The sequence below is a fragment of the Molossus molossus genome, unplaced genomic scaffold, assembly GCF_014108415.1.
Source record: "Molossus molossus isolate mMolMol1 unplaced genomic scaffold, mMolMol1.p scaffold_m16_p_9, whole genome shotgun sequence".
Lineage (NCBI taxonomy): Eukaryota > Metazoa > Chordata > Mammalia > Chiroptera > Molossidae > Molossus > Molossus molossus.
This window is the reverse complement of record NW_023425403.1, coordinates 66,406,033-66,431,664: the sequence shown is the minus strand read 5'-3', so window position 1 is coordinate 66,431,664 and position 25,632 is coordinate 66,406,033. Positions and strand designations below refer to the sequence as shown.

The window sequence follows — 25,632 nt, the reverse complement described above, 5'->3', positions numbered from 1 at the left end:
TAAAATAAATCAATTATAGGTACAGGATGGACAAGACCTAATTTTCAGCATTTTTTATGTTTTTATTTAGATTACCTAACAGAGAGAATCGCTGTTAGAACACAACATTATCTTTGCCTCTATTAATAGATGTCCATTAACAAAACCTGTTCCTTCAATTTGTGGTGTGGAAAACTTAAGAAGACACAGTGTTAACTTGGAGTATATCTAGAAGAATGTGGCCGAGAGAACTGAGGTGTCCGGAGAAATGAAGGTGCCAATGGTTCATGATGATGCTACAAGGAGCACCGGGGCCATGTCGCGAAAATCCCAGTGTGATAACTGGAGGGACAGTCAACCAGAACGGACGGAGAGTCAAGCACCACTGTCAGAATCAATTCAACATGGTGAGAGGGGAGATGTTAAGGGTACAAACTAGCAACAAGCAGATAAGTAAGTTCTAAAGATCTAATGCACAGCATGGTGATTATAATCAACAAAAGGTAAACTTCAAAATTGCTAAGAGACTACATTTTCACTGTTCTCACTATTAAAAAAAAAGATAATTATGTGACATTATAGACTTGTTCTGGTAGTAATCAAATTGCAATATATAAATGTATCAAATCAATACATTGTACACCTTAAACTTACATAATGTTATATGTCAATTATATCTATTCAAAAAATTTTTTTTCTTCATTGATTTTTTTTAGAGGAGGAAGGGAGAGGAAGAAAGAGATAGAAACATCGATGAGAGAGAACATTGATTGGTCACCTCCTGCATGTCCCCCCTAGGGATTGGGCCCACAACCTGGGCACGTGCCCTGACAGGGAATCAAACCGGTGACCTCTTGGTGCATGGGTAAATGCTCAACCACTGAGCCACATTGGCCAGACTTAATTAAAAAACACAATGTATCAGTCTAGCTATTATCTTTTTACTAAGTTTTAAACCCACGTATCTAATTTTCTACTACAGAAGGGAAGACTGTGCCCTCAGAAATTTCACCCAACTTCTCTTGCAGAAGAATAAGCCCTGTGACCTGAAAAGTGTTTAAAGAGAGGTGGGAAAATGACTGCTGTGTGAACAATACTCCATCAGGAAACACACTTGTATACACAGGAGAGAATGACAGCTGCCACCACCAGGTGTGAAGATCAAATGAAAGATGCATAAGTGTGCAGAAAACAGCACAGCAGTGACTGGATCTCTATGAGGGATGACACCCAAGGGATTTCCTTACGTAGGAAACAAACTAGATTCTGAACCATTTGGATTCTAGAAGTCTATGACTTTATCTTATTAATAAGCCAAGCTAATTAATTCCACTTCAGCATTCAAGGCTAATATTGCTTTGTATTATAATGCATGTGTCCGCCCTACTTCCATAGTATATGGTGAAACCTGTCCGATGCAGCCCTGTAACGCCATGGAGTTAGATCTTTTAACAGTACTGTGTTACACCTGTCCCCCTCTGTCACTGTTCTGTGTGACAGAAGCTAATACGTATTTTAGAATGTTCAAGGAAAATAGAAATAACTCCAAAGATATGATGATTTACTAAAAAAGGTCATTCTTTTATGATTTAAACAGAAATGCTCCCATAGAAGTACTGACCTGATCACATTTACCACTAAGATCTCTGTTCACTATCTAGTGATAGAGCAAAACATGTTTATTCCACTTTCATGTCTTGATACTCATTTTTTGCCTCAATGATAAAGAAACTGATTAAAAAATAGTGCCTGAGCAATAAAAGAAAACTTCTCCTGGGCCAGCTCAGAATGAATGGAGAGGGAAGAAACTGGAATTCAGTGGGAAAAGGGAAGGGACAGGGAGCCGGGAAGAACGATGGAAGGGGCCATTTGCAAAATGTGTTGATTATCTGGGCAGCATTAACAGTATAGGCAGCAGTAAGTGAGCAAAAAAGTCCACTCCAGACCCTACAGTGCTTTTCGGACTTCAGGGAAGCCTGCCCTGCGCCCTGACTTCACCCCACACACGACGCCGAGCTCGGGTGCGGACCTGAAGCAGTCTCTGTGAAGGAGCTGCGGAAGTACCATCACGGAACAACATGACTCAGCAATGGCAAAGAATGCCGATTTAAATGATTTTTAACGTAGTGGGGTTATTTTTAATCTATTTGAGATGGAAGTATTGTCTACACAGGAACCCGTTACACTTGAAGTTTTCCGCCAGACGCAGGCGCTGGAGACCGATTTCTGCGGAGGACAGTCACTGGACTGGGCTTGTTCGATCTGTGACATGCTGCTACCAGGAATGTGTGTGAATAAATGTCCCTGTTATATCTGCTTCTTTGAGCTTCACATGTGTCAATCACCAGTGACATTTCCTAGAAAAGGTAGTATCATTGTAGGGTCCTCCTCCTACCTGCATTCTCTCATTCTCTTCCCAGAGCAACCCACAGGTGGCACCAAACAGGGTCCAGAAGCCAAGGAAGCCAGGGGATGCTGGCTGAGGGACACACTGGCAAAGGATCAATGGGGGGAGGGGTGTCAGGGGCTAAGGGAAGAGTCAGCAGTTTATTTCCTGTGTGGGAAGGTGAGTGATGAATGGGCGGATAAGTGGATGGACAGGTTTATAGGTGGGTGGGTGGATAAATGGTGATAAAGTCAGTGAATCACTTGTGGTCTCAATTTCCTTCTCTGCAAACCACAAATACTAAAAATCCTCTCCATGTGAAAAAATACCAGTGAGAATCAAATAGAATCACATGGAAATATTTTTTAAAACTCCTCACAGTGCTATGTATGTTTTAACCTCAGCATTATTATGATTTTTGGCTTATTGGTTTGGTTACTTGGGGAATGAGATCAAGGTGATGAAAAATGATAACTTTAAGAGAAGAGAATAATTTAGGTCAGTTGTTTGATTGCTATGTGGACATGTTAAAATCTGATGACCCAGACAAGGAATAAGTGGCAGTGCTGATTATTAAAGAGTAGATCATGGTGCTCATATCATTATAAAACTCCTTAAAATAAAGAAGAAATACTTCATTGGTTGCTAAAGTTCACTGAGACCTAAGCCTTTTCCACCTGACAGTGGGAAAGCATTCTGTTCCGAGAGGAACGGAACTTAAGATGGACATACGACGATGCTGTCCCAGCATCCTCCTGGCCCTGACGTGGAGCAGCTGGCCCTTTGGGCCTCTCACTGACCCTCCGACGAGAAGCCCTGCGAAGCTGTACCTGTATGTGTCCTTCGATGAGCCTTCAGGTGAGAACTTTTTGTGTACACTTTGTTGCATCCCTCAAAATCACATCTGTGAATACGCCGTTTTCTGGAGTCTGGGGATTCAGACCGTCTCTGGCGTCTTGTGCTCTCAATACTAAATGGTGAAATTGAACTGGAAAAAGAAAGAGTGGAGTTACACAGTGGGAATCACAGTGCTCTGTTGTGGTCCTCGTGGCACGAGACCTCGGTCGTCTCCTAGTCTACAGCGTCACACGGACACCAGGCCCGTGTCCACATTTCCCAGACCCGTTTCATTTCTCACTCAAAGGCAGGCGGCTTGATCTGTTTCTGGTAAAACACTCCTGGGGAGAGAAAGACATGCTTAAGACAACAAGACAAAAAGGAAAACTAAATGGAAGCATGGCAGGCGACTCGATCGAGTAGATCCTCATTATCGAATAAGAAACAAGCTGTAGTGTTAAAATTAGTCCTCAACATTTTGAACTTCTGAATACACTTACAGAGAACATTCTAGGAAGTCCTGCTATGGACAAGGGAGGAAAATAAAAGCATTTATTAAGTAACATGAGGATCTAAATTGCATGCGACAACATAGACAATCGCGTAAAATCACAATGTACGTTTCAAAACAAGTGAGGTTGGGCTGAAAGAAGTACATCACTGCATCAATTATATGACTCATGACAAGCTAATTCTGTTTGGTAAAATGCACCTGACATTTAACTTTTACAGTTGGTGGTTTTTCATGGTGAGGAATAAAGTTCATTGTATTTAAAGATTAGCTGTACCACCATTAAGGAAAAAAAAAAAGTTTAACTATGAATTTGGTCCCAACTTGCATGTTGTTTAATCTTAATGCCAAAGCAGAAAAACAGGATTAGTTTGTAATGCCAGGTAATTGATTAACATGCACTTCTTCAAACCTTAATCTCTTTTGATTGAGACAGAAATGAAGAACATGACTCATACTTTTTAGTTATTCATGAAGTTTTAAAAAATTACAGTGAAATAGAATTAAATACTTCTACTATACTATGCCATACTTCTGCTATAAAAAATTTACCACTGTTAATATTTTGATGTATTTTTTCCAACTTACCCATGTTTTGATGCTTTAAAAGAGTATTTTGTGATAATAAATTACCTTTTTAACAAAAACCTAAACCTCACAGATAAAGATAAATCTCTTGTCTTCCAAAATCACCCGATCCCTTCTCCTCCCAGGGAAAACTTCTATCATCAATTTTCTTTAAATCCTTCCAATTCTTTTAAATTATGCTTACCCGTCCATATCTGCATTCATAGAAACTCATAATATTGTTTTATGTTTTTTAAGAGATATAAAATAATATCATGCTGTTCACATCATTCTGCAAATTGCTTTTCACTCAACATTAAGCATTTGAATCTATCCACATTGATACAAACACTATAGTTTATTAATTTGAATGGCTATATATCATAATCAATTCTAAGATGATTTTTTTCATATTTTAATGTTGCTAAAATGAGAATTTTTACAATAGATGGCTTGTCATAGTTTAATTGACACACTATTTTTTTATTAATGGTACATAAAGTAATGGTACATTTTGCATTAGATGGTATTTTAACTTAGATCAGGAGTTGGTAAACTGTTGTTTTGTTTTTTTATCCTCACCCAAGGACAGTTTTTCATTTTTTGTTCAGATAGAGAAAGAGAGAGAGAAAGAGAAACATCGACATGAAAGGGACACATCGAGTGGTTGCCACTCGCACAACCCAACCAGGGCCGGGGACAAACTGCAACTGAGGTATGTGCCCTTAGCGGGAACTGAACCCGGGTCACTCTGGACCGTAGGCCGACACTCTAACCGCTGAGCCAAACTGGCCAGGGCAGGAGTTGGTAAACATTTTTCTGTAAAGGGCCAGATAGTAAATATTTTATTCGGATTTTGAGAATCATACAATCTATATTGTAACAAATCAACTCTGAAATTGTAGCATGAAAGTAGCTATAGACTAAACATAAACAAATGAGCATGCTACATTCCAGTTAAACTTTATTTGCAAAACAGTGGGCTATATTTGGCCCATAGGCTGTACTTAGTTGATACCTGACTTAGATGAAATATGGTAATAGTCCAACAAATATTCATCCTCAAATTTAAAAATCCACTTCCTAAGTGATGGACATATAAGTTATTTTTAGTATTTCACTACAACATTGCTCTAATCAACTGTTTTTAAATGTCTCCTTCTCCATATGTGCCTTTCAGGTTTTCTAGGTATCTTTTCACTGGTACAAATAAGGTTCAGTAGCCAAAACTCTATATTATTCGGTTAGATCAAATATAAATGATATTTATCTACTTGTGTCTTAAACAGTTCTATGCAACATCTCTATTAGTAGAATGGGGGGAAAAAGGCCATCTAAGCTACTTTTTCTAGCCTTCATATCAGTTAATGTGGATTTGTGGTTTTCCACATAATTGATTCAGTTGCAGGGACTGGAGTTTATTGTGAGAAGAGTCAAAATAGTGTGACCGGTCCGCCCACAAAAGAGCAGCGTCAGTCAGTCCTGACGAAGGTGTGGTTCTCATGAACGAACAGCTTCCAGTGTGAAAACAGGGCAACAGCAATTCATTTCTTGACTATCTAGTCACGACAATAAATACGGCTCTTGGCACCAGGGACTTCAAAAATAGAAACTTGTGTGTTGTAATATGTTTGACATCTTTTGAATTGAGACAATATATTTGTTCCTTCAATTTCTCACTTAAAATTTATATAATACAAGCACTTTGTTTTCTACAATACTTTATACATACTAATGTGTAGAAGTCTAAATGTAATTATGCATAATCACACATATACTGTTTTGTCTGTAGTTTATTTTAGCTATTTATATTGCTGTGTATTCGTGTATATAGAGAAAAGTGAACAATAAATCTGAAATCAAAACCAAGCAACTACTTAGCAGGTCTTTAAGGAACCAATGAAGCAACGCTGCTGTACAGCCCATGGACCTCTGGACTAAAAGGCCGGTGAAGGCAGGAAAGCAAAGGCTACAGGATGGCAGGAAATTACTTCACTAAGAGTTCGTAATTTACATCGTGACAAAGACCTGTTAGGTGGATGTCTTTAAGGCTACAAAACTTTGTACCTTTGTTTTCCTCATTTAAAAAAAAAAAATTGTTTCTTTATTAGTTTTAGAGAGAAAAAGGGAGAGAGGGAGAGAGAGATGGAAACATCGACTGGCCGCGTCCTGCATGTCCCCCACTGGGGATCGGACCCACAACCTGGGCATGTACCCTGACCGGGAATTGAACCAGTGACCTCTTGATGTTTTTCTCCCTCCCTTTCACTCTATCTAAAAGTCAATGAAAAAAATATCCTAGGGTGAAGATTAACAACAACAACAACCACTGAGCCATACCGGCTGGGCTGTTTTCCTCATTTTATATGATCTGAAGAGAAACCAGAGTATTGTTTTCCTCATTAAAAAAAAAAAAAAATGTTTTAGGACATTATGAAGACCAACCATTTAAAAAGTTATCTGTGCCGTAAAAATAAAAATAAAATTTAAGAAAGTTATATTCAATGAATAGCTGCACCCAGAAAAGCTGGCTTTGAAATGACATTCAATGAATAAGATTGCTTCTTGGTTCCCCTTTTTAAATGGCAGAATTATCTTCAAATGTCAATAAAACTTTGGCTCAACTGTACTTTCAGAATGACTTATTTTATCTCTTTGTGAAAAAGTAGGAAGATAAGTGGGACTGAGGTAAAAGGGGATAAAAAGTGCAGAACTGCCCTAGTAGGTTTTGCTCACCAAAGGGTCTCAGGTTTGATCCCCAGCCCTGGTCAGGGTCATGCAGGAGGCAACCAATCGATGTGTCTCTCTCACATAGATGTTTCTCTCCCTCCCTTCCACTCTATCTAAAAATCAATGGAAAAATATCCTAGGGTAAGGATTAACAACAACAACAACAAAGTGCAGAAGAACTTAAAGAACACAGGGAAGAGGAGAGGCGAGTCCAAGTCCACAGAGGACTGCTCTTGTACTGGGGCCCATAGCACGTTCCACAGTAGGTGGGCACTGTGTGGAGTTTAGCCAAGACAACTCTGTGTGGAGTTTAGCCAAGATAACTCTGTGTGGAGTTTAGCCAAGACAACTCTGCAGCAGGAAATGTGGCAAAGTGCTGGTACCAAATATGTCTGTATCTCTAGAGCCTATTGTGGATATTCAAGAGATGTTTGTTAAACAGGATGAATGAATGAAAGAATGAATGAGTTTATTAAGTCAGGCATTCCTAATTTTTAATGTAATATAATCAATTAACCCATTTGATTATGATTACTTTATTTTTATTAGGATCCTCTGATTGCAAATCTTCAGATAATGGTCACTCAATTCCTTGCCCTTACTCTCTCTCATTTACCTAAGTTTCATATTTTAAGTGCTATCCAAAGTAGTTACTAAATATCAGGGAATGTGGGTAACCATTAAAACTAAGGTACCAGAAGAAGAGAGAAAGCAATGCAGTGAGAACTTATTTGAAGAAATAGTCACTGAAAACTTCCCTAACGTGGTGAAGGAAAAAGACACACAAGTCAAGAAAATGCAGAGAGTCCCAAACAAGATCAATCCAAAGAGGCCCACACCAAGACACATCATAATTAAAATGTAAAAGATTAAAGACAAAGATAAAATCTTAAGAGCAGCAAGAAAAAAACAGTTAGTTACCTACAAGGGAGCTCCCATAAGACTGTCACCTGATTTCTCAACAGAAACTTTGCAGGCCAGAAGGGACTGGCATGAAATATTCAAACTGATGAAAAGCAAGAACCCACAACCAAGATTACTCTACCTAGTAAAGTTATTTTGAATCAAAGAACAGATAAGAGTTTCTCAGACAAGAAAAGCTAAAGTTGTTCATCACCACCAAACTAGTATTTCAAGAAATGTTAAAGGGTCTTAAGAAGAAGAAGAAAAAAATATGTGTAACAAAATGTAGTAAGTGCATTAAAAAATAAATAAATAAATAAAAAAGAAAGCCCTGGCCGGTTTGGCTCAGCGGTTAGAGCATCCGCCTGCGGTCCGGAGAGACCCGGGTTCGGTTCCCGCTAAGGGCATGTACCTCGGTTGCAGTTTGTCCCCGGCCCTGGTTGGTCGTGCGGGTGGCAGCCACTCGATGTGTCCCTTTCACATCGATGTTTCCCTCTCTCTCTCTTCCTCTCTCTCCCTCCTACTCTATCTGTACAAAAAATGGAAAAATGTCCTCGGATGAGGATTAAAAAATAAATAAATAAACAAAATGTAGTAAGTGCTATCTACCAACAATTACTTAAAATGCAAATGGATTAAATGCTCCAACCAAAAGATATAGGGTGGCTGAATGGTTAAGAAAAAAAGACCCTTACATATATTTTCTGTAAGAGACTCACTTAAGATCGAAAGACACACATAGAGTGAAACTAAAGGGATGAAAAAAGTATTTCCTAAAAATGGAAACAAAGAAACAAAAAAGCTGGGGTAGCAATACTTAGACAAATGGAACTTTAAAACAAAGGCTATAACAAGAGACAAAGGACTCAGCAATTCCACTTCTGGATATTTATCTGAAGAAATCCAAAACACTGTATCTAAAAGACATATGTATCTCTATGTTCACAGTAGCATTATTTACAATAGCCAAGATACAGAAGCAACCTAAATGCCCATCAATAGATGAATGGATAAAGAAGTGGTGCATACATACAATGGAATATTATTCAGCCATAAAAAAAGAATAAAATCTTTCCATCTGGAACAACATGGATGACCTAGAGGGCATTGTACTGAGTGAAATAAGTCAGATAGAGAAAAACAAATTCCATATGATTTCACTCATATGTAGAATCTAAAAAACAAAATAAAGAAACAAGCACAATAGAAATAGACTCATAGATATATAGAACATTTTGAAAACTGCCAGATGGGAGGGAGTTTGGGTGAAAAAGGTGAGGGGATTAAGAAGTACAAACTGGTGGTTACAGAACAGTCACAAGGATGTAAAGTATAGTGTAGAGAAAGAATATAGTCAATAATATTGTAATAACTATGTACAGTGTTAGATGGATACTAGTTTTATCAGGGTGGTCATTTCTTAAGTTATATAAATGTCTAATCACTGGTTTATACACCTAAAACCAATAAAATACTGTACACGTCATCTGTAATGAAAAAAAAAAATTTAAAAATCCCCACAAGTACATCAAGTGCCTCAGTTCTTTGCTCTAAGTTTAAGAGAAGGGGCATTCTAAAGAATTGCTTACAACGAAAATCCTCAGTAGGACGCCACTGAGATCCCTCTGAACATGTATAGGATGCTGGTGAATAAAAGAAAAATCTCCCCTTTGATCCTAGTGAGCATCTAGGTAAGTGGCAAAGGATGAAGGAATGATCCTTACTCTCAGCCATATCATCCTGTCCTGTCTCACTTGGGGACTCCTAAGCATGGGCATTTGGTAACAGACTATCTATAATGACGCTCTGGGTGTTTCTATTCTTCCCAAGCTTTCTAGGCAATGTGCCCTTTGTGTAGAAGGCACTTAAGGTATCCTCAACTGCAAGAACATGACTTATGTGCCTCAAAGCTGCACTTGTTCTAAAGCATGGGATGCGTAGGGAAATCCTGCAGACGCCAGCACAGGATTCTTCCAGTGATCCTTACTAATAAGCTTGGTATGAAGAAGGCGGTAGAGGTAAACAGTTGCTCGTGTGTTCCCAGAACGTGTACTAAACATATCTGTCCAGTTCAAAGAAACAATAGCTAAAGGCCCACTCCCTTCCCCAGAAGGTTGGACCATTTAGAACGGCGAGTGAACGCCTGAGGGGCCTCTTAGGCGCTGAGTAGGTAATAATTAGATCTGGAGAGAACAAATGAGTGAATCATGGCTTCGGTTGCACAATAGTCCCAGTTGAAATGGCAAGTTAAATTAGAATTAAACCCAGAGAGGCTTGAAAAGTCACATCTAGGAACAGCTCTATTTAAATCGAAGGCACCGCATGACTTCCATGAAAGAAATTAAGGTTAACTGTAATCAGCAGGTAATGAAAGACCATTTGTCACGTGTGACCTTAGTGTGATGAGATGCCCTTCACCAAAATTGGAGTTTCTAGAGGAGTTAAAAAAAAAAAAAAAAAAAGCCAGAACATTCTTTTAAGGCTGGAATGAGGGCACACACATCTGAAAATTTTAAACCAGAGCAGAAAACAGTGGAAGAGATGGTGCTGTAGTAGATTCACACAGACAGTCTCAGCAGAACTCCTAGGAACATGGTTGAGGGTAACAATGATAACTGACATTTCGAGAATGCCAGGCCCTGCTCTAAATGTTTTAGGCTTCAAACAACTCTCCGAGGTTATTATTATATCCCTACTAATCAGGAAACTAAGGCACAGAGAGACTAAGGCCAAGGCCAAATCAATCAGGTGGCCACACCAGGATTTATTTGAACCCAAGTGGCTGACTCCAGAACTCAGTCTTAGTCATTGCATTCTACTGACCGAGATACACCAGCACATGATAAACTATGATAAAGCAAGAGGATAATCTGTATCATTTAAGTTTTCCCTTGAACCCAATTACAGAAAACAAAGCACATAAAAGCATTTTCAAATGTACCCTGCTCTAAGAAAGCATATAGTTTTCTCTTGAGAATTTTAAGGTAAACTGTTTTATAAATATTGCCAGGGGAGTTGGGTACTCAGCATGATTATTTAATACTAATCTACCTATGAAAATACTTTCTTAAGGTTGCTGCAAAATACATATTTAAGACCAGGGAAATGTTTCGAGAAGGCGGAGTTTGGCAGCACTCTGTGATTATGTCTTCCTTAACCATCAAGGCCACAGAAGTAGTTTCTTCCCTGCAATTCCAGTTTATCATATAATTGTACCAAAAAGGATTTCAAGTTGGCTGCACAACAGAAGTACCTCAAAGGAAAGGGGACCGTTCGTTTTTAAAAAAAATAAAGTATATGTTGTACTGTTTTCCAAAGTTCATTTAAAGTTATTTTGAACAAAATATTAAATCTCACCTATTGGAATTCTGAATTTGTCTCTGACACATCAGTAAGAACCACTTCCTTGCTCGTAAATCAGACACCACAGCGGGAATGAAGGATCAAGGCCACAAGCCAAAAAATGAGTTGATGAGACTTTCACTTAATCAGAGGTTCCCTTTATCTTGGTAATAGTGATTCTATTCCCGGCACAAGCCAGCTATTTGCAGGCCTTCTCTTAGCCAGCAGATGGCTCTCAGAAGCAGGAATCTTTGTATTTATCTTCTATACTGGAACAGATTCCATCTAGTTCCCATCAAACCGCGTCAATTTCTAGTCTATGATCTTAACCGGGGGAAAGGTGCCGTTTAAGTACACTCACTGGCTAATCCCCAAGGCTACGCTCCAAGGCGTGCGGATCCACCAGCATGCAGTCTGCACCGACGCACGTCTGCTGTCTCCTATGGAAACTACCTTTGAACTGATTCCAGCGAGTAGCTGCCAAACTTTCCAGAAGCGGTGGTAAGGCATCATGCCAATCCATGTTCAAATGTGGAGTCAATAAAAGTGAAACAATTTTCAAAAATGTATCAATCAAGAATATACTTTTGCTAAAATGTGTTAAAAAGCTCATTATTAGCATATATTCCACTAGAGTTTGGCACTTTTTTTGTATGAACATACTATGTATTTCTAATTATTGTTCTATTTTAATAAATAAACTATTAAAAGATAATGGATTTATGAGTGAGCCTTTTTGGAGGATGAGTCTAATAGATTCATGGTATATCATGATTTTACTCAAATATAACAGCTGCTACTAAGTATTTTTTTATCACTTTATAGACTATTAAAATACTCAAAATTGTTACAGGCCTATCTTTCTGCTCTTTTGTTTTCTGCTCTTATTTTAGCATGTAAAATAATAATCTGTATTAAGCTAAAGATTTACAGCTAAAATAGAAAAAAAAAGAATCTTTAATGACATTAGCTGTGATTGGTTTTACTAAAGTTAATGATGAATTTAGATTACACATTGAGAGTGGAATGTTTATGGCCAAGAGACATATGAAGAAATGCTCAACATCACTAATCATCAGAGAAATGCAAATTAAAACAACAATGAGGTATCACCTTACACCTGTTTGAATGGCCACCATCAACAAATCATCAAACAACAAGTGTTGGTGAGGGTGTGGAGAAAAGGGGACTCTAGTACACTGCTGGTGGGAATGCAGATTGGTGCAGCCACTATGGAAAACACTATGGTGTTACCTCAAAAATTAAAAATTGAATTGCCATTTGACCCAGTGATCCCCCTTCTAGGAATATACCCTAAGAAGCCTGAAACACCAATCAGGAAAAATATATGTACCCCCATGTTCATAGCATCACTATTTACAATAGCTAAGACCTAGAAACAGCCCAACTGTCCATCAGTAGACAAATGGATAAAAAAGCAGTGGTACATATACACAATGGAGTACTATGCAGCTGTAAGAAAGAAAGATCTCTTATCCTTTGAGACGACATGGAGAGACCTGGAAAGTATTATCCTAAGCGAAATAAGCTAAGCAGAAAAAGACAAATTCCACATGCTCTCACTTATTTGTGGAATATAATGAACATAACAGCCTGAGGAACAGGGTAGACCCAGAGACATGGAAGTAGGGTACAGACTGACAACCTTCAGAAGAGGGGGTAGTGGGGGGAGGGAGGAGATAAACCACAGAATTTATACGCATGTACGCATAACCAATGGACATGGACAACAAAGCCGGGGATGGGGTGGGGAGGGGGTGGGGAGGAGGGTGTCAATGGGGAAAAAAAAAGGGAAACATCTGTATCAAAAATAAATTAATAAAAATTAAATAAAGAAAGAAAGAAAAAAGAGAGAGGACTGTTTGCTAACCCAAAGACCCATTTCAGATATACAGTACCTATTCAAAATTGTTACTTTAGGGCGGAACACTGTATGCATTTCAAACCTTTACCCTTTGAAATCAATTCATAATTAAGGCTGAAACAAACAAGGGTTCTGAAACAAGTGTAGATTTCGGAATTACACTAGACATTAAATGGAAGACACACAGCTTACAGAAACATTCCAGATGGCCTTTTCTACAGAATTTCTTCAGAAAACATGAGGGTTTAAATTATTTTTTAGGCCAGGAGTTGTAACTTCGTGGGTTATTTGAATCTTTCTAAGTCCAAACAGGATTGCTTTGATCTGGATGCCCCAAGGCAGGCCCTGCTCTCCCGGTTGGCGGGAGTGTACCATTGCCTACTGCCTTGGAAGGGCAGCACTTCCCATGGATCTTACTGTGGGGCCCTTGGACCCATCTGATTTTGAGACTCTCTAGAATTGTGTTAAGTTAGAAAAACAACTTCTTATTTCAATAAAGTTTAAACTCCTCAAGAATGAAGATGTGGTTTTACGCATGCCTCTCCAGACACTGGCTTCGTAATTGCTACTGGAAAGGGTGAAGGGTAAGAAAGGGCGGAGAAGCTTGGGGACGTCATGAGGACGCCCAGGTGCATTCTCCGGAACCTCGCCGGAAGTAACGAGGTTGACTTTTCCCTGTCAGAAGGATCTTACTGTAAAGCAGATTCACTAATAAGGCAGTCCTATAAATGTAACCCAGGCAAGGACAGTCCATAATAAGACTGTGCTTTAAATATTAAAAAAATATAAAATGTTCCAACTCTACAGTTCTAATGAGATACTGTAATGGAACCATAAATAAACTTTTGGAGTGACCATCAAAACAGGCCTCCATCTATTTTATGCTGATCGTTAACCAGGTCTATGTTACACTAGAGATTTGTTCAATAAAACAGCACTGAAATTATATCAGTTAACTATCTGGTACTTAAGCTTACATAAATTATTGAAACAGTTTTTATTGCTCGTATGGGGATATATAAATAACAAGACCAAGTAGAACTCATCGGTGATGGTCCACTTGAGTTTTTTGTTGGCCAGAGGGCTATCTAAGGCCATAAACAGGCATTTCTCAAAATGTGTATACATTTAAATTTTGAAGAAAAATAAAATTTTCCCATTTACTGGAGGAAATATTTTACTTGTTTTTTAAACCCTCACCCAAGGATATTTTACCATTGATTTTTTTTAACCTGTATTTTTATTTCCCTTCTTGAAAACTTTCTTTAATTTTTGAAGACTCTACCAAATTAATGTTGAAAAAGTTAGAAGGCATATTCATGTGATCCAAATTCATATTTCAAAGACATATAGAAGATTACAAAACTGAGGCTTGGAAAGTTAATAGAATTAGTTACTGTGCCAAGGCCATATAAATACATAGCACAGTCGAAACCAGATGCCATATCCTGACCCCTCGAACTAGGAGTTTTCTCCTGTTCAGTGAGGTTGTAGGAAGGTTCTGGGTTACAATTTTTTCTTAGAAAGAAAATCTGAATTTTTATTTATGAAGGGAAATATGCTTGGCAACACTGATTTTTGCTTTTAAACCAGATAGTCAGAACTGAAATTCCTACCCTATTTACTGTTTTGCTTTGGCTGCCAGGAAACCCAGCTCCAAATAGTCTAAGATTTGGTGTGTTTATTTTCCACTCCAACTTCCAACCCCAAACTATATAATTTTAAACAGTAATTTTTTTTTTTTAAACCCTCATCCAAGGGTATTTTTCTATTTATCTTCAGATAGAGTGGGAGGGAGGGAGAGAGAAACATCGACATGAGAGGGACACATTGACTGGTTACATCCCCCATGACCTTGACCAGGTCTGGGGATGAACCGCAACCGAGGTATGTGTCCTTGACCAGAATCAAACCAGAGACTCATTGGTCTGCAGCCGATGCTCTATCACTGAGCCTAATGGGCCAGGGCTAAGTAGCAATTTTTAAATATATGTCTCATAAAATTCTTTCTGAACTGGATAAAGTATTAATGATAATAAAAAAAAACAAAAAACCCAAAAAACACAACATGCTGCTCTTACAAAAAAGGAAAAAGATAACAAAATTTAAATCTAGGTTTTAATATGCAGACTTCTAAATTAAAGTTTTATGATTAATAAGCTCATATTATTGTCTTTAAGAAAAAACCCTCATGAGAATCCTATTTTTTGTTGCTTCCTGAAGAAAAAGCACATGATCTTAAAATCTAGACATGAATTGTAGCTTATCATAATTTATCAGCTATGGCATTTTGGATATTTATTCTCTTTGATTTTCAGATTTTTGTGTTTCAAATGTGGAGCTGCAGGAAGATTAGCCTAGACCCTAGAGTGATGTATACCTGACTCGCACTCAATGTCCAATGTATCTCCAACACTTCCTCTTTCTCTTAATTCAGCCTGTAAAGTGTACAGTTCAGTAGCATTCAATTCACTATATTCACAATGTTGTGGAATCATTACCTCTATCTAGTTCTCAAATATTTTCATCACCCCAAAAGGAAACTCAATCCTCTTTAACGCCCATTCCACATTGCCCCTGGCAACTGCTAATCTACCCTCTGTCTCTATGAACCTGCCTATTCTGGATATTTAATACAAATAGAATCATACAAACATGTGGCTTTTTGTGGCTGGCTTCTTGCATTTGGCATCAGGTTTTCAAAGTTTATGCATGTTGTAGCACACATCGATATTTCATTCCATTTTATAGCAGAATAATATTCCATTGTATAGATATAGCCACTTTGTTTATTCATTAGCTGATGGACATTTGGGTTGATTTTACTTTTTGACTAAAACAGTTAATGCTGCAATGAACATTTGTACAAGATTTTGTGTGGCTCTCTGTTTTAAATTCTCTTGGGTATATACCTAGGAGTGGAATTACTATGATTATGTAGCAATTTTATGTCTAATATTATGAGGATTTTTCAAACTGTTTTTCAAAGTGGCTACGTTTTATGACTTCACCAACACTGTAAGAAAGTTATCCTCACCAACACATTATGTCTGTGTTTCTGATTTTAGCCTTTGTAGTGCACGTATAGTGTTATCCCGCTGTGGTTTTATTTGTAATTTACCTAGTGACTAATAAAGTTTAGCATTTTTTTTTTTTAAATCCTCACCTGAGGACATTTTTTTCTATTTTTTGTTCAGATAGAGTGGGAGGGAGAGAGAGGAAGAGAGAGAGAGAGAGAGAGAAAGATCGATGTGAAAGGGACACATCGAGTGGTTGCCACCTGCACTACCCAACCAGGGCCGGGGACAAACTGCAACTGAGGTATGCGTCCTTAGCGGGAACCGAACCCCAGGCTCTCTGGACCACAGGTCGATGCTCTAACCGCTGAGCCAAACCGGCCAGGGCAAGTTTAGCATCTTTTAATGTCCTCACAGACTCTTTGCTTGTCTTCTTTGGAAAATCATCTATTCAAATACTTTGCTGACTTTTAAACTGTGTTGTCTTTTAATTGTCAAGTTGTATAGTTTCTATATATTCTGAACACAAGTCCCTTACCAGATACATGATTTCCAAATGTCCCCCCAATCTGTAGGTTGTCTTCTCACTTTCTTGATTGTGTTCTTAAAGCTTTGAGAGTTTTTAGTTTTGATTAAGTCCAATTTAATTTTTTGTTGTTGTTGTTAACCCTCACCGGAGGATATTTTTCCACTGATTTTTTTTTTTAAGAGACAGTGGAAGAGAGGGAGGGAGGGAGAGACAAAGGGAGGAAGAGAAAGAGAAAGAGAAACATCAACCAACGTGAGAGTGAAACATCAATTGGTTGCCTCCCACACGAGTCCTGACAGAGGATGGGGAATGAACCTGCAACCCAGGTATGTGCCCTTGACCTGGAATCAAACCCGTAATATTCTAACCACTGAGCATACTGGCCAGGGCCAATTTAATGTTTCTTTACTTGTACGTGTGATTGGTGTCATATCTAAGAAGGTTTCAACTTACCTATGGTCTTAAAGATTTACTCCTATGTTTTCTTCTAAGAGTTCTATAGATTTAGCTCTAACATTTAGATGATTCATTTTGAGTTCATTTTAAGGATGGAGTAAAATGGAAAGAGTCTGATTTCATTCTCTTCCCTGTGGATATACAGTTGTCCCAGCATTATTTGTTGAAAAGATTATTCTTTCTTCATTGAATTGTCTTGGCACCCTTGTGAAAACTCAGCTGACCATAAATGTATGGATTTATTTCTGGACTCGCACTTTTATGCCATTGTTCTATGTGTGTACATTTATCATAGTACCACATTGTCTTGATTTTATAGTTTTGAGGTAAATTTTGAAATTGGAAAGTGTTAGTCCCCCAAATCTGCTGTTCTTTTTATTTTTTACAAGATTATTTGCATATGAATTTTTAGATCAGTTTGTCAATTTCTGCAAAACAGAATGCAGTTGAAATTTTTGGTGGTAATTGCACTGAATTTATTTACCATTTTGTGGACTACTGACTTCCTACCAACATTAAGTCTTTCAATCCACAAACATAATAATGCTTTATATGTTTTTCGTGTTCACATTTTGTACTTTTTTTCTTTTTTATCCTCACCAGAGGGGATATGTTTATTGATTTTAGAGAGAGAAAAGGGGAGACAGAGAGAACCATCGATATGAAAGAGAAACACTGAATGGTTCTCTCCCGTATGTGCCCCAACCAGGGATTGAACACGCAACCTAGGTATATGCCCTGACTGAGAATCAAACCCACAACCTTTTGGTGTATGAGACAACACTCCAACCAACTGACCCACTAGGCCAGAGCCACATTTTGTACTTTTTTTTGTTAAATTTATTCCTAGACATTTTCTTCTTTTTCATGCTATTATAAATAAAATTGTTTTCTTAATTTGAACTTCAGAGTGTTCATTACTAGTGGATAGAAATACAATTAATATTTGTATATTGATCTTGTATCCAGCAACCATGCTGAACTCATTTATTAGTTCTAATAGCTTTTGGGGGGTATTTGTTAGGATTTTCTATATACATGATCATATCAACTGCAAATAGAGATCATTTTTACTTCTTCCTTTCTAATGCAGATTTATTTCTTTTTCCTAATTGCCCTGGTTAGAATGTTGGGTGAAAGTGGATATATATCTACCTCAAATAGGTGATAAAAGACTAATCATTGCCAATTCTATGACATGTGGAAATCTAATCTCTACCCCCAAAAGATGTAAATTTCTGGGAGGTTTATATTCTCAGGGCTACCTTGGCCACTAGCATTAGTCCTAATGCTAAAATCAGCCCCTGCCCAATTTCACATCAAGAACAACCAAGTAAACTCATCTGAGCATTGAGTAGCCCTTTTTACTACAGATGTTGAGGGCCTCCTGGGGCGCTGGCTCCCTCTTCCTAGCATTCTCCGTATTTGTATAGTGCTTCTGGCAACCTCTGTACTGCTCACTGGTCCCATCCAGCCTCAGGCAGCTCTTCATCTTGCTGGCACCCTCTCACTCCGACATCTCTCCCCTGACTCCTCCTCCCACCCCCACCTCATCTTTATTTAAGAGAAAAACAACCAATTCGCTGCAGAGCCGCTTTCCCTACCGAAAGCCTGGGGCTAAGGTTATGGCCGCGTCCTTGGCTGGGAAGTGGGAGTGGGGTTGAGCTAAGTTACCTGCACGCATTTCTAAAGGCTCATTTTCCACATCAAGAGAGTTTTGTTCTAGAGGAACTTGGTGCCAGCTGTTCCGCTAATAAAAAATTCCTCCAGCTTATATATGCAAATCATAATTATACAAGCCATAAAAATGATGTGTGATAAAGAGGAATAATAAAGTGCTATGGGAGCAGAGGGAGAGAGTATCTAATTCTGTTTGAGGATCTCAGGACAAGCTTAATAGAGGACATCAACAAGTCAGTCTTAAAGAATACTGTATGCAGAATGTGGGTGGCAAAGAGGACGCAGAGGAGAAGGGATCAGGATGGCCAGGGTCAGGTCGCATGGGCTTTGAGTGTTCCCTTATAGAAACATGCATTTTGTAGGTCCTGGAAATGTTAGAATTTTTTTTTCTTTCAAGATTTAGGGGGAGCCCTGGCCGGTTTGGCTCAGCGGTTGGAGCGTCGGCCTGCGGTACAGAGAGACCCGGGTTCGGTTCCAGCTAAGGGCATGTACCTCGGTTGCAGTTTGTCCCCGGCCCTGGTTGGTCGTGCGGGTGGCAACCACTGGATGTGTCCCTTTCACATCGATGTTTCTCTCTCTCTCTCTCTTCCTCTCTCTCCCTCCCGCTCTGTCTGAACAAAAAATGCAAAAATGTCCTTGGGTGAGGATTAAAAAAAAGATTTAGGGGGAAATTTCTGGCTTATGAAAGTAGGACTCCTTGATGAGGAAGTGATGAATGTCAAGGCCCTTATCAATTAGAGAGCTATTTATTGCCATCATCTACGCAGTGAATTCTACCTGAACCCAATCTGAATCAGAAGGGACCAATTCCAAGGCATTTCAGAAGTAGAACTATCAGTTCTTGGTGACAGATGGGGTCATGGTGGATAAGGGAGAGGGAGGGATGAAAGGGGACCCCAGTGTCAGCCTGGGTGAGCAGAATAGTACTGTCATTAACCAACCTAGAGTCCATAGGAACAGTGGCAAGAGAAGGGAAACTAATAATGAAAATTAACCTATATATAAGCAACAGATTTATGTTTAAAAGACAACAGGGTGGCACTTTCTTTTCATCTGTGAGACAAGGCAATAATTTAAAAGCGTAGCAGAAACTAGGTAATGAAGTATTTTCAGGGATAACCGGAATGAGTTTTATAAAAGAAAGCTCATGAAATAAATTTAATTGAGTGGTAATGGAATTTCATTAAGTGCGGTCCAATCTGTAACTCTAAAGGCCAGGTACTTTGGAGAGAAAATTAGGACAAAAATGCATAGTTTATGTTTATTCAGTCAATTAACATTCATTAAATTCGTTTAGGGATATTACTAAGTTTATAGTTGGCAGTTTATATCCTTGATGACCTAGGTGATTGCTTTCCTGATTGGTTTTAATTATAGGAGCTTGTTTTTCAGGACCTCAAAGAGATCACTTAAGTGAAGGGGACGATGAAGAGATTGAAGGAACAGGTCTGAAGCACTCACTTTTGCACTGTGGCCTTTGGTAGCTTGCTGAGTGCTGTGCATATGAGAATAGCTTGAAACAGCCCATGGACGGAAGGATGAGCGCTCGGGACTGTCTTAGAAAAAGGTATCAGCTTCCCTAAACTTCTTTTCTATAAAACAACAATGCCAATCTTGCAGAATTATAAAAAAGGTTAGGGTTATGAAAATAAAATATCTTGTATGAACAGGTGGATATTCAGGAAATGATTGACACCACTGTTGTTTTAATGTGTGCTAACCTCATTATTAACCCCATTTTACAGATAAGGAATCTGGGATTTAGTCCAGTTAAGTAATTTGCTTAAGAGCATAGAATTAAGAAATGAGTACTGCCGCTCTTAGGAACTGTCATCCCAGTCACCCAAAACAGCCAGACAGAGGAAGTGCTCAAAGGACGCTTGCTGAGTATGAATGAAAAGCACAGTACATCTAGGTTCCTGCCCTTCTCTCCACCGCTCAATGCTGGAGGGTCCCTGAACTCAGTCCTCGGGCCACTTCTCTTTTCTGTTTCAGCTTATTCCCTGGGTGACTGTCCACTCTCATGTTTCATATACCATCTGTTTGCATGCTGCCCACTTTTATTTCTAGAGACCCTCCTCCCTGAGCTCCTGACTCATATATCTTTTTGACCTTCCGCTTGCGTTGGACATCTCTAATTTTACACGCCGAGAGCTGAACATGTGACATTTGACCCCAAACTCACTCCTTCCTCAGTTCTCTCTCTCTCAGGAAATGACCACGACCTTCCTGGTAGCTCAGAAAAAACAAACAAACAAACAACCCCCCCAGGAATCCATTGTGATAATCCTCTTTCACTTACAACCTGTCAACAGGACCTACTGCGTCGACTTTCAAAATGTATCCCGATTCTGAACACTGCTCACTGTTATCACAGTCACACTCATCTGTTGTCTGGCTTCCTGCGATAGCATCTAACTGGGATCCCTGTTCCATACCCTTCCTCTCCTACTCATAGTCTTTTTGTTTCTTATTATAGTAAATATAGATACATAAAATTTACCCCTTTAATCATTTTTTTTTTATCCTCACCCGAGGACATTTTTCCATTCTTTATTCAGACAGAGTGGGAGGAGGAGAAAGAGAGAAACATTGATGTGAAAGGGACACATTGAGTGGCTGCCACCCGCATGACCCAACCAGGGCCGGGAACAAACTGCAACCGAAATACATGCCCTTAGCGGGAACCGAACCTGGGTTTCTCTGGACCACAGGCCGACACTCTAACCACTGAGCCAAACTGGCCAGGGCCCTTTAATCATTCTTAAGTGGACAATTCAGTGGCATTACGTAAATTCACCTTGTTGCGTAACCATCCCCACTGTCCATTTCCAGAACTTTCTCATTGCCCTAAACAGAAACTCTAGTCCCATGATGTAATAATAACTCCTCATGGTCCCTTTCTCTCAGCCCTGGTAGCTTCTACTGGACCAGATGCTCCTGTGAATTGGACTACTCTTGGTATTGCATATAGATGGAATCACACAATATTTGTCCTTTGTATCTGGCTTATTTCATGTAGCATAATATTGTAAAAATTTGCCATTTTGTAGCATGTATCAGAATTTTATGCATTTTAAAGCCAAATACTATTTCGTGGTATATAGATACCGTACTTTGTATATACATTCATCCCCTGATGTACATTTGGGTTACTCTACCTTTTTTTTTTTTTTTTTTTTTGCTATTGTGAATAAGGCTGCCATGTACCCTGTTGAACAAGTATCTCTCTGTCCAATATTTTGGGTATATACCCAAAAGTGAAATTGCCCGATCACAGGATCATTCTGTTTAAATTTTGAGGATGTGCCAATCTGTTTTCCACAGTGGCCGCATCGTTTTACATTCTCAACATCAATACACAAGGGTTCTAATTGCTTAACCTCCTCACTAACACTTATTATTTTCCACTTAAAAAAAAAATAGCCATCCTAATGGCTGTGAAGTGGTGTCCCATGGTTTTCTTAATACAAGAAACAATGTTCTATTAAAACACCAACCATTTTCCTTTTGTTTAGAACAAATCCCAAGTCTTTATCATCATCTACAAGGCCCTTCTAGGAAACCGCAGACCTCATCATTCTCTCTCTCGTTCTCTGCACCAGCCACGGTGGCCTTCTAACTGTTCCTAGAATCAGTCAAACTTATTTTGATGTAGAGCCTTCAATCTTACTACTCCTGTGCCTAGAACTACTTCTCACCATTATCATCCTGGTCACACTTAATTCCTATCTCTAATCAAATGTCACTTTTTCAGAAAGGACATCTCCACCACCAAGTCTACATAACCTCTTCCATACCCCACACCCTCACCTTCTCATTATCTTTTGCTTTATTTTTCTTACTCCTAACATCATATAGTACACTTATTTGTTCATCATCTATCTCTTTAGCAGAATATAAATTCCTTGCAGGTAGGGACTTTCTCTTATTCATGTTTTGTGCCCAATGTGCTTAAAACAGTGCCAAGCAAGAAAGACACCCGACAACAGAAAGACAATGAATTGGTGTTCCAATGACTATTTGTGGTCATTAGAGGAATTCAGAGAAGGAAGCAACCCCCAGGGGCTGTGGGAAGTCAACCTAGAGGAAGTAGGAGCTGAGCAGGGCCCTGAATGTGAGTGGGAATTAGCTAAGGGAGGTGTGGAGTGAGTTCGAGAGGATCATACTACAATCTGGGTGAATCACTCGAGCCTTGGCCCCAGGACAGAAAGGAATGAGGGACATTTAGTCAAAAATGGATAAAGCAGTCTAATGGAAATTCAGAGTTTACCCCTGGTGGAGTATGGGAGGAGGAAGAACATTAGCTGATGTTTATTCAGCACTTAATAAAATGATGTCAAGCACTGTGCTATGTGCTATATGCTATGCAAGAATTCTCTTTAATTTTCAGAACAACCTTATGAGATTGACACTATTATCCCCATTTAACAGATGGGAAGACTGAGACTAAGGACAAGACAGAAATGCATGGTTAAGAGATGAATATACATAGGTGGCTGGGTAAAGATTTGAAATGCTGTGACAAATTACTTGTCTTTGCTCTATATGCACCAATATTTTCCTCCTCATTTGAGATTTTACTACCACCTTAATAATGACCAGGGGTGCTACCCAACTGTGACTTTAACACCCTATCAGCTCCCCGCCTTCCCAAGATATATAAATCTGCTAGTGTCCATTCATTCTAGATTGTCACCCTTAAGCCCTACTAATTGAAATTCTTTAGTTGCCCCTAGCATACTCCCTGGTTCCCCCATCCAAGGGCTCTCTTCCAGCCATCGAAACCTACATAATGTAAGTCATTTATAGGAAAAATGGATGTGCAGTTTGAGAACTGTTTCATAGACCAGTAACAATAATTTAGGATGCTGTCTCTGGAAATCCGGGAGTTTCTTGAATTACACTCTATCCTTCCCAACTCAGAGAGTTAATTTTCAATATAACAAATATTTTATTCTTCCAGCTGCCATTATAAACTATAATACTTTAAGACTGTCTGTCTGACTTCAAGAGTCAGCAAAATGATCATAGAATAGAAAATCCAGTATTTCATGACCTCCCCCCCTTATCTCATAATTTCCACGAGTTTACACAGTATTAGCTGATGTAATATCTAAATGTTAAAGATCATACCCTCAAGCAGGAACTTTAAATATCACCAAGCATTTGTGGGGCTTTTGTGATAGGCAATGTGCAAAGCCCCACATGACATGTATTACGGCTTCCGAAGAACAACGCAGAGGTTGGCTGACAGGTGGGTTGCCGCCATGGAGGATTAATGAGATACGCTGTACTTAGCTGTTCAAACATATCTGACACCATCGGTGCAAGTTCAGGTTCATTCATAGAGCAGGTACGGCAGAAACACGAAGTACTGATGCTTATTATAGAAGAGAGTGACCAAAACAAAATGGTTTCCCAGTGGAAACATACACACTAACAAACATGCTCCAATATAAATATCATAGCGTTTCAGAGGGGAGAGGGGTCCGGGGGCCGGGAGAGAAAGGCGGAAGGATCAAGCGGTGCAAATTGGTGGTTGCAGAACAGCCATAGAGATGCGGGTCGCAGCATGGAGAATATAGTCAATGATGTCAAGGTCACGGGGTCTGGGGCAAGGTGGGTGCTCAGGACCGCAGGGGGCCCCTCTGTAGAGTGCATGGTTTTCTGGCCATTTGCTGTACATCTGAAACTGGTGCGGAACAGTATTGAATGTAAACTGTGGTTGCAAAAACAAACAGAAAGGCAGCATGGCTCAGTAGTTTAAGAGCAGCTTCTTGAACTAAGAAACTGCCTTCAAATCCTAGTTCCTGTACTCACTAGCTGTGTGACCCCAAGGGAGTCACGTAAGGTCTCTCTGCTTCTCACTCTGTGCAATGAAGCTAATGACACTACCTACCTCTTGATATGTTGGCAGAATAAAATGAGTGATAACATGTAAAATGTTCAGAACAGTGACTGTCATTCAGTATTTGTCATTATCTTTTCTTATACAATGTAATCTTAATTATGTATAAAAGGAGAAATGAAAATAATCTACAATAAAATTTATCACTAAAAATAAAAATAAATGAATAAAATTTTGGAGCAATAAATGACACATTTTGATTTGCAGTTTTCTTTATTATATACTAATTTCTAAAAATAAATTGCTGCTCTAATATAAATGATTATATACCACTGATTTTTGAGATTTCTTCCAATATTTCCCAATCAATGCAATATATTTCTTTTTTGTTAATCGTCACCCGAGGATATTTTTTCCACTGATTTTTAAAGAATGGAAGGGAGTGGTTGGTGAGAGAGAGAGAAACATTGATGTAAGACACATTGATTGGTGGCCTCCCTCACTGGGCCATCTGGAGGCCTGGGATCGAACCTACAATCCAGATACTTGCCCTTGACTGGGAATAGAACCAACGACCCTTTGATGAGCCAGCCAATGCGCTAACCACTGAACCACATCGGCCAGGGCTTCATTGTATTTCTTTCTCTTTGTCATTTATCTAGACTATCTGAAGGCAATTTCTGAGGTCCTTCAAAAAGCTGACTTGCCATAAACCTAACGAGTCACTATGGAGCTTAATCTATTCAGTGTATTACTAGTAATGACACTAGTATGTACTTTCAGAAAACATCTGTGAATCAGATACAAAGTTCACACTAATTACCAATTTAATTTTCCTTGTTTATTGGGCAAAGTATACTTTAATGTAGACTAGAAATCTTTTACTGTTTCTAATTCTGTGCATGAATATTATGCATTTGAGAAAATATATGAAACTTCATCTGAAACCTGTTTTTCTG

The 25,632-nt window shown here is 38.9% G+C and overlaps 1 protein-coding gene across 1 annotated transcript in view; it reads right to left on the bottom strand.

Annotated features, from left to right (window-relative positions):
* Nucleotides 1-25,632, bottom strand: part of KLF12 (Kruppel like factor 12) — a 301,579-nt gene that overhangs the window by 18,286 nt on the left and 257,661 nt on the right. The window contains exon 7 of the mRNA XM_036250442.1: nt 3,196-3,353. Within this exon, the coding sequence (XP_036106335.1) occupies nt 3,196-3,353 (158 nt within the window). The remainder of the gene's footprint in view (nt 1-3,195; nt 3,354-25,632) is intronic.